An 18663-nucleotide genomic window follows, 5' to 3' on the forward strand; every position below is an offset into this window, starting at 1 on the left:
TAAATAACTAAATGGATCCTGCATATGTTTTATAGTACAATCTGTTTTGGTATTTGATGATAATATGAACATGTGATCAGTATACTGGTTGTACATTTAGCTAGTTGTACAGTTCAGTTTCATTCACAACTTTCCAAACTAATTTTAAACACTACATCTGCTAAAACAACAAGTTATGGTCAGAATAGAAACTGGCTACAATCTAATGAGCCTGCAAACATAAAGTGCTGTGTGATTTTTAGCTGTGCTGTTGAGTATTTCTTTGAGTAAGGCTGCGATTTCATTCGTCATCAAACCTTCTCCAGATCAGGCTCCTCCAGGGCCAGCGCCAGACCGTTGTTGTCCATCACTGAAGACGCTGCGACATCCAGCGGAGTGGAGCCCCGCATAGCTTCAGAGGCTAAACACACACAGAAACAGGCCGTCAGCAACAGAGCAAACTTTGCATTAGTTCTGCATTAAACAACAGGGGGCAGTGTACCGACACAGCACATCAATCTTGATATTCTCCAGTCTGCATCTTTGAAGCTCAGAATACCAGGTCCCATTAATCAGTTTGTCAACACCTGCCCTTTTTGCAATATTACTCCATTTTTAAAGCGTCATTGCAGTCGAGCAGATACTACAAAACCACTTAATATTGCAGCACAATGCAGACTATGTTACATATTATTAATTTATAGGAAAACGTGGCTTGTAATATAAAAAGGGCAACAACTAGTGTGTTTTCATTCAACTGTCCTCTTCAGATCATGTGACCCTGTCCTCTTCCAGAGCCAGGTGCTTTAGTTTACGTGTTACACAGGCACGCAGATCTCTGTGACTCATGTCCTGCTCTGGACGCCTAAATAACCCTCATTTACTGCTCGCCATTCTTCTCTCTATCAGCTGCCTCCCTCTGTGCCCCTTACACTTTCAACTTGATATACTGGCATTTTGAAATCGAGCCTGTTACTCTTCGTCACCAGCTGCTTCCCACAATATCAGCAATAAGTCTGCAGTGAAAAAACTGTTGTAGCCCGTAGCAACTATTGGTTTCTGCACACATTATGTAGCAGCAAAAAAGTTTAATTGACGCAGTATGGAGAATACTCAGGAACATATTCAAATGCGAAGGCATCCTCATAACCAGTGTGCTCTCCACTGTCTGTTTTTGCCCCAGCTTGTTCCTTTCCTTCATATTAAAAAAAAATCTATTCAATTTCAGATTTTTCATGTATCAGGACATAATAAATAAAACCATCTAATCCTCATCAGGTTCTCAAATTAGGTAAATACTTCCTAACCTGTACCATACGTGACAACATAGCAGTATATATTTAACAAAAATTGAGTCACAATGTCAAAGAAGTGTATGAAAAACATTAGTACACCCTTACAGATTTCATAGAATTAAGAAGTTGGAGCCACGTGTTGCTCATCGAATACACCTATTCGTCAGCAAGTGTGAGCACCTCCATAAATGCAGAGGTTTTGCTGGTCTGAAACATTCAGGAGTGTGTTAACGCAATGCCAGGAAGAGCAAAGACAATAGAATTGGCCTAAAGGCACAACTGTTGTTGCCCGTCAATCTGGGAAGGGTTCTAAGACCATTTCTAGTTTGAAGTTCATCATTCTACAGCGAAGAAGATTATTCAGAAGCATACAAAACAACTCCCACTTTTCTCAGGAGTGGACATCCCTGCAAACGAATCCCAAGGTCAGACTGTGCAATGCTTAGAAAAAATGCTAAAAGCCCAAGAGAAACAGGATTTGGGCATGTTGTAGTCATTGAGGCAACCATGAACTCCTTTGTTTACCAAAGCATGTTAGAGTCAAATAGGAAGCCATCTGTCCAACAGCTACAGCTCAGCTAATGTTGGGTCATGCGGCAGAGCAATGGTCCAAAATGCAGCAACAATTCTACAACATAATGGCTAAAAATGAAAAATCAATGTGTTGCAATGGCCCAGTCAATGTCTTAAGACAGCTGTGCATAAATTAAGTTGAGTTTTTTTTTTCTCAAATAAATAATGAAAAGGCAAAATATACTTACCCAATCCGACGCTGCTGTTCTCCAGCAGGTAGCTCAGGTGGTCAAACATGGCTTTCTGGTTTTGCCGGCTAATACGGCAGAAATAGCACAAGAAGCGACAACAGCTAGCTACCATCTTGGGGAAAGCAATCTCCTGTGGAAGAAAAAAGTAGACTGTATGGATCAATCTGCAGCCAAATAGCCCCAAATAAGCTGCAGTAGGAGCTCAGGAATATTAGAATTCTTTTTAATGTCACTACAGGATGCAGAGTACTAGATGCTTGGGTCTGATAAAGGTATCTAAACTATCATAAAGAGTATCATGGAATCAATAAATAAAATCTATTTCCTGTTTTGAACACAGAAACTGAAAAATTGTTTGACCTTCAAGCCCTTTTGCATTTAATGCTTTTAGATCTGTGCCATCCTCATTTTTCTAAGTCCTCACATGGGCTCAGTCCAAGCCTCAGGCTGAGCATAAATCACTCGAGTCATTTGCTCTGTAGCAGAAATGCAGAAAAAAGTAATTGACAGCAGAGGAGGAGAGAAACCCCCATTTTACTTTAGGCAGATTACAATCTGCAAAAATGCACAGCACAGAAAGTCACACTTATCAGACAACTGACAAATATTGAACTTTCAATCATGCCAAAGCTTCCACCTCTAAAGGCAGATTTGACAGAAACTTTGAAAGCAAAAACAATTTTACTTTGAGAATATACAGCTTAACAAGTTTCTTTGTTGATTCCCCATATGCGGTCCTGCTGTGCGTGACCGGGAGCAAACTTTCTGTCAGTGTCCGAGTTCAGAGATTTATTCCTTCATAATATTCTATAAACCATCCGTCTTGATTGCGTGATAAAACCTACGACTCGCACAATCTCATAATATACAGCACCATGCCACGACTGAAACAACATCAGCGGTAATCAAACAGCAAATATTAAAAACCTGATCTATATTCACGACTGTCACTGTATATGGCCACAGCGAGCGAGGTACACGTATCAAGTGGCATGAAACCAGTCAGGAATTTATGCTATGAGCCTGTGCGATCACAGTGCCAGAGACAGACACGAAGGTCTGAATGTCTCCCTGAGGTCCGTCTGTCTGAGGTTCACTTCAAGCTTGGCACTGGCTGCAGCATTAAATCGCAACCAGCTCTTCCAGCTTCTGTCAGCACCACCCAAAAAGGACAGGTCTGAGTGGCCTCCTGTCACCCCTCTGATACCTTTACTCCTCGGTCCTCTCTATTACGCTGCGGTTTTTTCTGGGTATTAAGCAGTTTCTCTTGGCTCACTTCAGCCTCTTTTGTTTTCCTGAGATCGGTATACAACTTATTAAGCATTAAAAGTTCTGTCAGTCACAAACTCAAACTCTTCCCCTAAAACTAAGCTTTGTAACAGAAAATTAACCTGCAAATGTTTTGCTAACAGATTTACTGTACGAGTCATTTTGCAAGCAAAAATACCCAAAACAAAAACACGCTTGTTTGGGTTCTTTAAAATTGATGATTTGCTCCTCCTTTTGCTACATTTAATTCATAACGGAATATTTTTGGCTTGAAGGCTAATTATTGACCAAAATAAGGAACGTGAGGAAAGTGCGCGGGGCTCTGAATAACTATGGAAACTTCTTTTTTTTTTGTATTTTGTATAGACAACAGCTTTCATTAACACTTTTCCTTTTATAACCACTTTTTATTAACACAATCTACACATTAATCATGATGAATTGTACCCCTAATTATGGTGAAAGAGGCCACATAACAAATAAGAATCCGTCAAAAACATGTACAAACTTCTTTAAAAAGTTATGAACAGGATAAGGAGTTTTAAAGAACTTCTCCAAGAGTTAAGATTGGGAGCTACTATTTCCATACATGACTAAAAAGTTAACAGTTTCAATGAATACGATCCATTAAAAAAGGACTGACTCGATAGCTTGTAGCGGTCAAGGAAAACCAAAAACATGAGCAATGTTAAGCTCACCTGTGACTTGTCCCCCCCAAGCACGTTCACCATGACCTCCATGACTGTCTCATGCATGCCCAGCACTCTCATCAGATTAGGATGCTGGTAGAAAACCTTGTTGTTCATGATGTCGCTAAGAACACAAGAAAGCGATTTATATAGCCCACAGTACTGTAACCGCGGGAGAGTACACTGTTCACAATGATATATTTCTAGAATCGGGCATCGTTTTTATCGTTTATAACAGTGTGCGCATCATAATATATTTTCTTACCCGAGCCCATCAATCATGAGTTTCTCCTCTTCCTTGCCCATTCGCACTGATAGCAGAGATCTGATTTGACCCAGAGATGCCAGCAGGTTAATAGCATCTTGCACTGATGCAGCACTGATGGTGTACGACTTCTTCATGGCCCGAAGCAGTTCCCCGATGCCGTCATACTGTCTCCTCAGCAGGCTGAACATCACTCTCACCAGCTCTGAGTCCTGAATGTGAGACTCCTGAGCCCAACTGGTTATGGTCTGGGAGATAAGCTCCTTCAGGTTGGCTGGAGAAGAGACAGTTCAGTATTCTTAAATTGAGAAATAGAAGCAGTAAATAAAGGTTGCTCTACAATCATGTATCTGTCAAAGCTTCAGTTGATTTTTGTTGTCTCTCAAACCTTTGAATGAGCAAATTAGAGAAAAAATAAAAATCTATGGACCGGGCACTTCAAAAGCATTGTTCATTAGGAAAGATGGATGATACGCTCTTTATTTTTTCTCTTTTTGTTCCAGAGATCTACAAAGACAAGCTAATTAAACTGTAGTATAGGTTTTAAAACTGTATATTTTAAACTTTATCTTAAAGTCTCATAAAACTTCCCTCTTAAAGATGCCAAGCACCAATAAAACAAGGACCAGTGGAGAAAAACTTGAAGTCATATGAAGTTGTAGCTAAATGCTGCACCTCTCAAAACACTGCAATTCCAAAGCCATCGCTGAACCTTGAGCGTTTAAGCCAAATAGCGCAACATCTGCTTAAAACAAAGGGCCGGATTCAAGCAGAATCATAATGAGACACGAGACGGTGTAGATGCCCTGAAGGTGAAAGTGTTGCAAATTCACATCTGCTCTGAATCATCTCAAACCATGGCTCACAAGGGAGTCACTGAAATCTTACGCAGTCTGCGTGCTAATCTGCAAATGACAGGCAAAAATATAGAGACATGAGCACTGGCACAGTGCTGTACTCCAAAGTCAGCATAAACCATGAACTGAATTGGCTTAATTAAAGCTCTTAGAAAATGTAAATTAGTCTATTAGTCGGAACTAATTGGGAGCTTTAACATTTTGTCAATATATTGGATGTAACCCCACAATCATCTCCTGATGAGTCTATGAGGATGCTGACAGCATATCTGAAGCACGCTAGAGTGATGCAGGAATATAAAGAGAGGAACAAACAAACAAATTTAATCACAAGTTCAAGACAAGGCGGCTGATATTAAAGCTGGCATTTAAATCTTGGAAATAAGCTCCTTAGCTGTTGGCAAACTAAAAAAAACAAAAAACCTTATGGATGATTCCTAGTTTTTATAACTTCTGAGTAATCTGACTAATTAAACAATGCTGTGAAATCAACAATAGGCGCTTCGATGCTTTTCATCAAAAGAATAAGGAAGCAAAAGTTTTAGAGACAAATTACTGGCTTTAAAGTTTTATAACAGTGAATGAGCGTTACCGTCAGTTAATGAAAGTAATCATCCCCATCCCAAAAGGACTGACTAGGCATTAATTATATATAATCTGACATATAAAGATCCGACAATAAAATTACACGTTGAAAAAAATTAGCAGCTCTAACTTTGTTAGGCAAGAGAAGCAGCTTATTTCGCCCGTCCATCCTTTTGTCAGACTGCTTCATCAATTTATTTGATGAACAAAACAGACTCTGACAATGCTGCAACGCTGAGTCAAGTGAAAAAGCAGAATTCAACCCATATTTCACTCACAATAGAACACAGCAAACGTGGTAAAAGTTTAAAATGTGAAAATGTACATTTTGAAGAAAGAAATAAGGTTATTTTTTTAATATTTCATGGCAGCCAAACCTCTCAAAAAAAGTTGAACCTGGGCCATGTTTACCACTGTCAGGTGACAGTCTGTTAATGTCTGGGAGCTGAGGAGACTAGTAATCATGTCCAATGGTCTGATAAGGGATTCTCTTAATTTTATGATGTGTCCAAAGTTTCAGCTGGTAAAAGATCTGGACTGCAGGCAGGCAAGTTCAGTATCTGGACTCTCCAACTATGAGAGCATACTGTTGTAATAGATAGAGTTTGCAGTTTAGCAGCATCTTCCTTAAATATGCAAGGACTTCTCTGAAAAAGATGGCATCTGGATGGGTGAATATGTCCCTCTAAAACCTGCATATATGTTTTAGCACTCATGGTGCCTTTCCAGATGTGCAAACTGCCAGTTCCAGAGGCAGTAATTCACCTCCATACAATCAGAGATGCAGTTTTCCACTTTTCTTTAGCACATTTTTAATGAGCTTTGGCCCAAAGATGGTGGTGTTTATGGATTAATTTTACATGTGGATTCTTCTTTGCATTAACCTGCATTTGTGGAAGTGTATTCACAGACAAAGATTTCTCCATCCAATACTGACACCGTTAATTGTGGATTGGTGAAACTTTGTCTCTCTCAGACATTTTTTAATTTTTTTTTATATCCAATCATGTTACTGATCTATTGCATGTTAATGTAATTAGTTGCAAAATGTTCCTCCAACTGTTTTTTTTGTACCACTCACTTTTCCAGCTTTTTGTTCCTCTGTCCCAACGTTTGTCAGGCACATTACTACCAAACATTTCAACATAAGCTTATTCTTTTCATGATATAATAAAATTACTCAAATCAAATATTTAAACTATTTTCTATGTTCTATTGTGAATAAAATACAGTTCATGACATTTGCAAATCATTGCATGCCGTTTTTATTTAAACTTTACTTAGCATCGCAACATTTTTGGAATTGGGTTTGTAGACATGCTAAAGCAGATCTATCAGGATAATCTTGAATCAGAACATCTGTCCATTTATAATGCTTCTGAATAATGCAGGCTAGGTGTGGGAGGCTGGAGCAAGATATTAAAATGTATGGCAGAGAGTCTTGCAGGAACTGTCCATTAGTCTTATTCTATTATTTGAAACAGAACAAAAACATACTTTGAGCAAAGGGCAGCAAAAAAGAAAAAGCTTGAAGCAAAGAACTAGTGATTGGAAAGTGTTTTGTGGTCTGCAATATTTATTATGGATAAATCGGTACCGCTTTATGATTTTGAATGTCAATATAATATTTAATGCTGAACATATTTATGTGGTATATGTTTAGAAACTGATAGCAACCACAATAAAGTCCTGCTTACGTGTTGCAGCACCAAGATAAAAAATTGAAATAATAAACCTTAGCCTTGCACTGCCGTATGCATTGCTGAGTTATTGTTAAACTTCAGTACAGTTACTGGTCGCTAGCTTGTTTTCTTCTTTGGTGTTAAAGGCTACTTACTGGGGGCAGCCTGTTCAGTCTCTGTGGGTTCCTGCTCTGTCTTCTGTGGTGGGCCCTTGATTTTATACAGTAAAGCCAGAAGACGGCCTTTAATTGAAGTGTCCTGTTCTTCTTCTTCTTCCTCCACTGGAATTCCTGCCAGGAGAAATGGAGGCGCTCAGAGATTTATCCTGGTATACCGACTGCTTCCATGTGCATTGTGTAAAGGAAACAAAAACCCATTTTAAAGATCATTCTCATAACATAAACATATTTATGTTGCCAGATAATATTAACTTAATTTGCAGAGCACTTTTTACAACACACAGTTACAAAGTGCTTCACATTTTAATAAAAGAAGTGTTCCCAGCATGCAAGCAGACAATCATAGAATAGTATAGGTTCTTCTTACATTCATTCACACACACATTCATTGCATACAAGCAGTCGGTGCGAAGAAGATTGGGGAATATAATAACATACTGTATAAAAATGATTTTTCAGCAGTCATTTAAAACAAACAAGTCCTGAAAGGCTGAGGATGGCTGTTCCAAAATTAGGTGCTACAAGCTCTGGATTTAAATTAAGAGTGTGAACCAACCAGAAGTCTCTGATCAGATGATCAGAGAGACAGGCTGCTGGAATAAGGTCTTTGCTGGTCTGTAACGTAAGAAGAACCCTGGCAACTTACAGCTTAGAACCTTTTTAAATATTAATTCAGAGTTTCACTTGAATCCAAACGAGTGAAGCTACAATGTGTATGTATCCTTTGTGTATTGTCATCACAAGAACTGCTCAGAGAATCTTATTAATATGAATTCTGAGCACCACAAAGAATAAAATCTCAAAGAAGTTGGGTGGAGGTGGGATGCAAAGTAGCTTGCAGATGTGCAGCAACTGTTGGCAGAGATTTTCTAGCAGAGTCCTCAACTTATTTTTGAGGACAGTGTTTTAGCTCGACTTCATGGCCTGTCTGAATAATGCTATGGTTAGTTTTGCGTGACAAGATGTCCTTATCAGAAGATCTACAGTGACACTTTTAGACATTTATGAACAGAAATGCATAACATCTTTATACAAGTTGTATCAACAACATTAACTGTCAGCAGTTGGACTTTACCACAATGCAGCCGCAGTTCTTCATGGAACGAGTTGAGCTCATCCTGGATCTCCACGGGACAGGGGCAGTCCTCACCTGCACTGAAATTCAACAGGATGTTTATCTGCAGAAAACAAAAGAGTGTTTACATTATAAGACCAGAAAGCACTTGAGAACAGCAACACGGAAAATAATTTTAGATAGGAAGTGAGATCAAAAGAAGGAAGGAGAGTGGTAAAGAATGAATAAAAGAAGGATTGCACAGTAGAGAGCAGTGGAAAGTCACAGAGGCAAGCACATTACCATTTTAGAGTCACAGCATAATTACTCATGTAGTCTCCTGCGGTAAGTGCTCACATGGGCTTGTCAGATAGTGGCCATCTGATGAACTCAGACAGAAATAGTCTGAGCATTTTTATATCACACCCAGTCAAATGTGAAACTAAAAACATTAAACAGGTATTTACATAATATAATGCAGAAAATACTTAATGTATCATGTAGAACCACAGATCTGCTGTGCTTGCTACAGGTCACAAGTTAACTATAAAACACTAAATATAAATGAGATGCATCCATCGCAGAGTCCAGGTTAGCCTATTCCCATGTCTATTTTAGGCAGAGCTTTTTAATAAACCACGGGAGGTTTCTTATTGTGGAGAATCTCGCTTCCAGTATGCACCTGCTGCTGACCACCACAACTTAGTTTCAGGGATCAGAGTATATCTTGGAAGTGCTTATCCTCAAGGTTTCACAGTTCAGAGGATGCACAATTAAATATTTCAAACATGAATGCTTTGCAGTCATGCAGAAACCTTGTCTAGTCACTACCAGGTTGTTTTCAACAATACTACAGGACAGGGCAAGCGATGTGAACACAGAACACATCAGAGACTTTATTCCTTATTTTCTTTCCTTATTTACTCAATGTTTCCTATTCTCTAGTCTGGCTCCGAGACATGCTACAGTTTACATAAAAATATACTATCTAGCAGAACACTGGATATTGGATTTTCACAGCAGCGTAACCTCGTTTTGTTTTCTTCTGGCTTCAACAGACAATGACCTCCAGATCGTACTGAAGAGATTTTCAGTGAAGTGGCAAGAATGGTTCTCTAAGGCCATGGTCCTCAGCCAGAAAAGGGTGCAGTCCCTCCTCTGGGTTGGAGATGAGTTTCTGCCCCAAGTGGTGGAGTTTAAATATCTTAGGGTCTTGTTTACAAGTGACGGGCGAATGATTGACTGAGATTGACAGATGGATCAGTCCTGCAGTGATGTGGACTCTGCACTGATATCTTCTTGTGAAGTAAGAACCAATTGAAATAGTTTGGGCATCTGAACAGGATGCATCCAAGAGCTCTCCTAGTTGAAGTGTTGCAGGCAAGTCCCAACCAGAACATGCTTTAGAGATATCGGTTATATCTCTCAGCTGGCTTAGGAACACTTTTGGTGTCCCATTAGATGAACCGTATGTCTGTTTAAAGTGCTCCCCTGAATAGACTCTGCAACCCAGAAAAGCAGTGATGGATGGATGGATGGCATTTTTACTTTGATAAACTTAAGATTTTGCAAACATTTTTCACAATGGTCTATAGAAAAGTTCATTAATCATGTGCCAGTTGTTTAAGTTCATCTTCTGCTTAAACATATTTGACTTATTAAAAATGAACCCACTGTAACATAAAGTGCTCCTGTGGGACTAATATTAATTTTACCCTGTAAGAGGCCAAAGGTTTAACTATCACTGCAGGGCCAATTCACTCCTAAGTTAATTTTAGCTGCACATATGGCCCAGTTTATCCTTCGGGAATTCCAGCAGAAAATAAAGTTAAGAAACTGAAAACTAAAAGGCAATTAGAGAACTGCAGCACCTTGTGTTCTAGTGTCTGCCTCTGACTCTGTTCTATTCAAGGTCATTGATTTTGTTTTTACCCCAAGGTCTAGGCGATACGTCCAGGGTCTTATGACAGTATGCAAACGGAAACCACCTTGAACATAAATTACATCTCAGAGAGGATGGAAACACTTTCTCATACACTGGCCCCTCTGCGGTGTTGTACCTGCTCCTGAGGAGGTGAACGAAACTCTTTGGTCTTTTTGGCAGTGACAGCGGCAGACATGTTGAGAGCCAGCATTAGCTCATTGTAGCGGAACTTCTGATTGTACTGCAGCTTGGACACGAAGCTGTCGGAGAAGGAAACAATGGATTCGATGCGGTGCTTCAGCTCGCAGTCACAGAAGTAGTGGAGCAGCTCACACATCTGAAAAGGACAGAAATCTGTGAACAACTCAAAGGTTTTCTGTTTCTTTATGTCTCTATTGGTTTTGATTTTGTTTGTTTCACTGTATGAATGACATTTTTTTGATTTAACTTCATAGCTCCATCTCCATTATGCATGATTATTATTAGCAAGTTTTAGTCATTTATAGAACATTAGTATTCAGCCACTGCCTTACTTTCTACTCATGAATTCATCTCTCAGCAAGCGATAAATCATAAAAAATCAAAACTGCTGACAAATGGGGAATTAGTGTACCTAATCTCATGAAGGCAAAATTAAATTTTAATTAAAACCTTGGCAGATAAATTGATGGAGTTAGTTTAATTCAGCTATTTCCTATCTTCAGTTTATCACTGAGCTTAATCATCTGTGCATGATTATTGTCATCACCTGGCGTTTGACAGACTCTGGCAGAGACTTCTCCAGCAGGCCTTTAACTTGCGGTTTGCTCTCCTTGGTCTCTTCCTCCCCTGCTTCTACAGCCTTCTCCTCATTCTTGCTCACCTCCTCCTTCTCCCCTGACACGGCCACCTCACCCCCCTTAACTTCCTCACCCTCTTTGGTCTCTCCGAACACATTGGGGTCGATCAGGAGGAGAATCAGCCTCACCTCATCACTGGTCAGGACTCCCATTATTAACAGCGTTCCAATCAGTTTCAAAATGGGAACAAACTGGTACTCAAGACTCCCGCCTACTGGGTCTCGGATGTGTGTCCCTCCACCTTGCACTGCCTCGGTTAGCATGCTGATGGCTTTTTCCTTTAGGATGCCCAATGGGATCTGGGGGCTGTAGAGGAACTGTTGGCGTTTGGTGTTGATGATTCCCACAGGGGAGAAATTGACCCGAGGTTTAAGGGAGGTGCTTAGGTCCACCCCAGGAAGTGAATGTCGCTTGGACTCATCTGGGAACAGCTTGATGGAGCGCGTTTCATCCGTCACAGGGATAATGAACTCGTTGTTCATCATTAGACGGGCTTCCTTTGCTGTCTCAAGATGAATGCTGACAATAAGTAGAATTAGTTCAATCATAGCATGAGTAAAGACACTGGCTATTACAAAAACACGCAGAAAAATGATTCATGATCTCTCCTAAGAACTATGAATTATGCTGTATTAGTATGATTTCCACAAACCAACAGTACCCAATAACCACAATACATCTGTATGAGATAATAGTTGTGGTGATGAGTGCCTGACAAGCAAATAAGGTGCTGATTGCTCAAACTCTGTTACTCATAATCAAATTTCTTAAACCAAACCCTCGCGTTACAAAGGCTTTAACAATCACTGCTTAAAAGTGAATTTTCAGCAATATAGAAGGTACACATGAGTTTGCTATTTGACATCATGTGAAGAAAAGACAGTTTAAACAACAACACTGAGATGTGAGGTGGAAAAACAAACACGGCAGAGGGATTATTAAGATTTATAGCACAAATTTGCTCAGTGATCTCACATAATGCTGCATCACTTTAACAGTTAATGTTGTTGCAGATGACACTGTCAAATCATAATTCTATCATGTATCATCATTAAATGATCCGATGAGTAAAAACACGGCAGCTTTCTTCTTGTTTTGATGCACGGCGGGTCATTGACTGAGGTCATTTTTTAGTAAGATAAATTAAAAATCAAAATTCACACCAGCTGAGCAATCCATAGCAACTAAGTATATAAAATATATCGAAACAGACCAACACACCTGATAAGGACATTGTAGAAGCCCTCTCTCAGCATGCCAGAGAGGTACTGATTGTCGATTGTGTAGAGGAGCTGTGATTGGTCCAAATGGCTGCAGAGGGCGTGAGCTACACGAGTGTTTCCCAGTGCACAAAGGGCACAATACAGCTTTAGTGTGTGGTAGTGGAACTTCCTTAAGTCTTCGTGCTCAGATAACTCCATTATGTCCAAACATCTGCGAACAAAGACACCACAACAACAAAGTAAGCTCGAGTAAGTCATTTACTCTGCTGATCACAGCAGAAAGACTTTGCATTAACTTAATGAAAATCATCAATATTCTAATTAAAACTGTTTGTTTTATGTAAACAGCAAACAAATGTATTACTAAAGGCCTGTTTACTCATCATTAAAACTTATTTTCCAGTATGTATTCTGATATCAGAACACACAAATACACATGCTACGAAACAAGAGTTCATCTATGGGGCCGCAAAACACATTAGAAACCTCTTAGCATCTCAATCCATCACAGTCTGCAGTTAACATGAAAATTGTAGCACTGTGCATAGAATTGACTGAGATTACTTTATATGATGTCACATTATGTGTGGTTTGTAGTTTGTCGCCTTAATGTTGTTATGTCCGCTTACAGGAGTCTTTCCGTGTTAAAATGCACATTTGAATTGTATGAAATAGGAACCATTGAAGTTACTAGACCATTTTTAAAGTCAATGGTCCATGTCAATTATTTGGTCAGACACATGGATGCAGCAACAGCAATTAAAAGTGTGAACATTTGTGAAACATTAGTAGTGTAGCCCTAAATCTATCTAAAAATGGAATGACAGGCTTGATTAAGTGTATACGCAAAAGGAGAATATTCATTGCGATTATGATTCATCTGGGCAAAACTTTAAAGTCTTTGTTAGCAGCTACCTTCAATTTAATTACAGTGACCCTCACCAGTGAGTGCCAAGACGTGTTTGTTCTGCAAGCAGCTAATCTGTCTTAAATGTGTTTCATCAGCCCAATTCACAGTAAAGAATGAATGACAAGAAGTATCCATTGTTACTTAATCATTTGTCTATGGAAGCTAATTTAAGTGCTATAAATGTGAAAAGACACTGAACGCACTACATCCTCCCTAACAACTAAAGGGAACACAAAGTAACACGTTGTAAGTGAAACAGTCACTTGTCACTGTTTATACGGTTTATAGAGTATTATAATCACACCTGTTTTCTTCAGGTATGTGTACAGCCATCATCTGCATAGGCTCCAGACACTGGACCACCCAGCCATGTCTTTCACTAACGCGAGCCGTCTCCACATTGAGAAAGGTATTGGGCATCCGGCTCCAAAGCACCGCCACAATTGTCTGCACATCCAACCGTGGCGGACACTGTGGCACCGGATTCCTGTGCTCGCTCTTGAATATGGCTGATGAGAGTGGCATGGCATCCTGGGATTACAATGAGGACAAGAAGGAAAAATCACATTAAGTAGAAAATTTGATTAAATGAAAACTATATTAATATCTGGTTATATCACATCCTTTCAGTCAATAGTGATGCAATCAGTTATTTTTATATATGTAGTGCTTTCTGTGACATCCTTTCTTCACTCTATCAAATAGTGTCCTGTGTAAATATGTATATTGATTACTAGTTTTCCAAACACACACAAAATTAATCAGTGCAAGAGCATCCTAAATGGGTCACCAAGTCAAAATATAGGCCAGCTGGGCAGTCCATGACTATGAATGAATGGCATTAAAAATTCAAGACCTCTTAATTAGTGTGAGGAAGATAAAGTACATAGCTGTTTCATAACTCGATGAAAAGTGCTTAAAACTGTGTACAGTGTTGTTTGGTTAGGACAGAAACAAACCTTTATCTTAACAAATTCAAACTGGAAGAGGTTTGCACTGGTGGGGAGGACAAATACAGCAGGGAAGAGCTTGGTATTTGGTTCCACCTGAAAGTAAACAAAGCCATACTTATCCACATCAGCCTATCCCATGTTTACAGCAGCACCAAAATGAGACAAAAGTGCAGCAACACATGCAGAACAGAGCTCTTCCTTGAACCCAGCCCATGGTGGAATCTGAAAATTTATATATTTAATGCAACGAGCACTGCGCTTGCCTCGTGTTTGCTCTGGTGGCAAATTCAACTAATGTCAGAAGGCTTTTAACCCCTAAGCTTGTGGATTAGGTGAAGTTTGAAATCAAAGTTCAATGAGTATTAGCTGGTATATCGATGATAACCATCACAGACTTTACAAAGAAAGAGAACAAACAACCAAAGCTTTGATGCAATAACAGGACAAGAAGCTTTTCATCAGGTTAAAAGCCTCCTGGTTCCCTCAGAGGGCTTTCCCCTTCTTAAAAAGCCAATTCATGACTAAATAAAGCAGCGAGAAGAAAGGAGAGAAACAGGAGATTATGCAAGATAAAAAAAAAGGAGAACACAGGCGGTAGAAGATTCTCAGTGCACCATTTCAGTGTCTAGTCAGGCATTCAATGTGATGCTTTAAAAACCAGAGATGAGGACAGCAAGCAAGGCAAGGATTACTGAGCCGATGTCTGTCTTTGAATGATTAGTTCACAAAACAGATGAGAATTCAGCGGTTTAATTTCCCAACTCTATCTCTCTGCAGGTTTAATTTGCTGTGGCACAAATGAATTAATGACACCTGAAAGGATTAAAGGAGGGAAGATCGTTCTGAGAGTGTGTGGGCAGTACAAATATGTGATGAGTGAAATCGTTTGAGAGAGATATTCATTTAAGGCAGTGACTCAAACTGCTTAGAGTTTCTTTTCTTTTTGCGTTCAGGATATTAAAAAACAAACAAACATGTGTGCCAAAGCAGGGGAAGAATACTAAACCACAAGAGAAAGTCGTAATAGCTTACGTCTATTGAAGTTTACGAGCCAAACCTTGTGCTTCACTCCTCTGCCAACTGATATCTATTATACTTACTTACCTGATATGATGTGGGGAGCTCTTTGCCATTGGCATTGAAGGAGACAAGGCCAGTGGCCAGGTCAGCCAAACAGCCAATCTCCAGGTCGGAGCTAGAGCGGCTGGACGAAGACGGGGTAACTGCGTCTGCTACACACACCATGTAGCAGTTACTCCTCTGAACACTGCGGCAAAGCAACCACAACAAGAACTCAGCATCAATAAATACAAGTAAATGCAAATCTGCAGAGGACAACATAGGCAACTTGGGGTGGGGGGTGGGGTGGGGGGGGGGGGGTGTCAAATAGGAGGCACAATAAATTTTCATTTGGTCAACACTCATTGATCTTTTGCCTCATTCATATTTGTTACACACAGAGGCCATCTTCATTTACCTCCCCGGATTCTAAATAAGGATGAAAACCAGCTATGAAAAGATGACTGAAATGTTTTTGTTTGGTCTGTCTAAAATAATTGTGAGCATGTTCGCCATACTGATCAACACATAGCGATGACACAGGTATTAGTGGTATAAACTTTGAAATGCATGCTTTTTTAAATTACGAACATACATTTGCAAGGATGGGTTATCCCCGGATGGCAGTCATTTAAAAAAAATGAATGGCCATATTATTTGCTTTGCTTTTAACTAGCTTTCAAGAGAGCTTGGAGCATGCTAAGGGATTTTTTTGTTGTAATATTATTTGATGTTTGTGCAGCTCAAATTGGATTCCTTCATATTTGGTCACAAATGCAGCTACATTTAGAATAACTAGTAAAAAGCTAAAATTTCAATGCCTATAAGACATAACACACAAAAAATAATCTGATCCTTAGGATCCTTATCTAAAATTGTTTAAATACAACCTCACGTGAACAACAATAGTTAATGGCATATTAAACTGTATCATTATTTATTTCAAAAATACTAAGAAATAAGCCAAAATGTAGAAGCAGTGTGTGGAGCGGGTAGAAGCACATTTAGCAGCAATAACTATATTAAAACTACAGGAAAAATGCTGTCATGAGAAATCAAAAAAAATTATTAAAGAAGGTATCACCACAGAATGCACTTCTGAAAGCACATGTCCCACTGGAATATTAAAGCCTCTTCAAATAAAAGGATCAAACATTTCATATGAACTCCAGATATTAAAAATGCAGGGAGCATACCTCTCATGGACCCTGCCCCTCTCATCTCCCAGCGTCACTGTGACCGTGCGTGTTTTGCTGAGGCTGAAGTTCTTGCTATAATAATGATAGTCGGGTGTGACCCAGCCCACCCACACAGAAGCAGGGTCCTGTCCAGCAAACACTCGCACTGAGTAGTAATACTGCCAATTAAAAGAAAAAGGGCAAACAGTGCTATCGGTTAATCTGAATATACAGAGAGTAATACTATAGTTTTTTTGTTTTTTTTTAATTTATTTGAGAATCTATGTGGATTTACAGTTGTGATGCTTCCAAAGTCAATACTTCCATCTTCTTTTGGAGGATGGCTGCAGAAACAAAAAAACATGACAGTAGATTTAAGTTATCTTAAACACTATGGGCTTTATTTTTTAACTTTAAGTATAAATTGAGATGTCTGACCTGAGCTTCAGTGATTCATCCAGGAGCTTGTCTGCAGAATAAAACTCCACAGGCATGCTCAGTCTACAGTAGACCATGTCATTGTTGCTGTTTTGAGTGCCATACGTCTTGTGAGTGACCTTAAGGCAAGGAGGACTGTCGACTGTTCCGTCAATCCTCGTCACCTGAGGAGTTAATGAAACCCAAAGCGAGGGATCAATAATATCAATGTGCCCATTAACACCAGCTCTAGTGTTTATTATAAAAAGCTCTCTAGGATAATAAAAAAAGCAAATCTCAACTCTAGCAGCAAACTTAAAAGGCAATAAAAACACTAATGATATTGAGAATGTGTGTACCTCAATATCAGGGTGGTCCTCAGGTACATTGAAAAAAGTGGGCAGGCGCTTGCTGAACCACATGGTGACCTCTCTGTTCATGTTAACAGCAAAGGGCTCAAAACCCTCCTGTAGACCACACATGGTGTAGTACTTGAAAGTACTGGCGTCCTTGCCCAAGTTCATACGGCCGATCTGAGACATGCGGAGACTGCACACGGGGATGAAACCTGGTGTATTTAGACAAATGTATTATTTTAACATGTGCATTTTACATGGTCGTTTTACAAATCAGAAACATGTTAAAAAAATATTTAAAAAAAAAAAAAAAAAAAAAAAAAAAAAAAAAAGAACGCCAATGGTTTACATGCATGCACGCAACAGTGAGTCAGCTTTCTTGAATTCTGTACTTCTAAAAAAAAATTTAACTTCCTTTTTTCTTTATCCACCAAAACTCAAATGTCATATGTTTAAGAATCTATCACTTATGAAATCTAAAAACAAACTAACAACTTTACTTTATTCCTGTGTGACCATCTTCTTCTAAAGTCAATGGTTCATTTACAGAGTTATAAGCCAGTGTCACAAAGGACTTAATTAAAATGAAACACTCTTATCATTTTAAGCTTTTCTTAAAATCTTATGCAAACAAACCCAGTCAAACTCCCAGCGACACTTTGAAGGAAACAGGCAGAATAAATGAAGTTGGCTTGAAATACAAAGCCCTCACCATCCTCTGTCTCAAAGTCAGTGAAGCAAAGCTCGGATCCTTTACTGGTGATCAGGAGTTCTCCGTTGAGGGTGAAAATCATGGATTTGTCCTCCATGTTGATCATGCAACCAACCACGTCGCCCTTTTTCCAAGGCTGTCCAAAGTAGCGGCTGCCTGCATGCATACGTCGTCCCTTGAAAAAAAAAAACATAACAAGAATCACATGTTTTTGTCTTTGCTAATAAATGGAACAACAATGTTGCTTAGGTTTCTGTGACTGTGACTGTAGGTATTGTTAAAATGTAAAAGATATAATATACGGTGAAATCCTGAATTTAGAAAGTTTATGGCTGAACTACATATATTTTGTTACTCTTATAACCATTCCGTAGTCTCATTTTTATATTCTAATTAGTGTAGCAATGTCCATGACGATACATCTAAAGTATCTAGATCTTTCAAAAAGTTGCCTTCAGACAACTTCCCATGACT

At 39.2% G+C, this 18663-nt stretch overlaps 1 protein-coding gene across 9 annotated transcripts in view; it reads right to left on the bottom strand.

Moving 5' to 3' along the window:
• ryr3 (ryanodine receptor 3) overlaps positions 1-18663 on the bottom strand; it is a 117471-nt gene that overhangs the window by 36402 nt on the left and 62406 nt on the right. For all 9 annotated transcript variants that reach the window (XM_040018289.1, XM_040018286.1, XM_040018287.1 and 6 more), the window contains 17 exons: positions 18190-18364; positions 17481-17689; positions 17143-17306; positions 17000-17048; positions 16723-16883; positions 15572-15734; positions 14474-14560; positions 13819-14045; positions 12603-12815; positions 11291-11900; positions 10679-10879; positions 8640-8742; positions 7541-7675; positions 4262-4535; positions 4006-4120; positions 2036-2168; positions 297-400 (listed from right to left, as the gene is read on the bottom strand). In XM_040018289.1, the coding sequence (XP_039874223.1) occupies positions 297-400; positions 2036-2168; positions 4006-4120; positions 4262-4535; positions 7541-7675; positions 8640-8742; positions 10679-10879; positions 11291-11900; positions 12603-12815; positions 13819-14045; positions 14474-14560; positions 15572-15734; positions 16723-16883; positions 17000-17048; positions 17143-17306; positions 17481-17689; positions 18190-18364 (3123 nt within the window). The remainder of the gene's footprint in view (positions 1-296; positions 401-2035; positions 2169-4005; positions 4121-4261; positions 4536-7540; positions 7676-8639; positions 8743-10678; positions 10880-11290; positions 11901-12602; positions 12816-13818; positions 14046-14473; positions 14561-15571; positions 15735-16722; positions 16884-16999; positions 17049-17142; positions 17307-17480; positions 17690-18189; positions 18365-18663) is intronic.

This window comes from Simochromis diagramma, unplaced genomic scaffold, assembly GCF_900408965.1.
Source record: "Simochromis diagramma unplaced genomic scaffold, fSimDia1.1 OVJJ01000802.1, whole genome shotgun sequence".
Classification (NCBI taxonomy): domain Eukaryota; kingdom Metazoa; phylum Chordata; class Actinopteri; order Cichliformes; family Cichlidae; genus Simochromis; species Simochromis diagramma.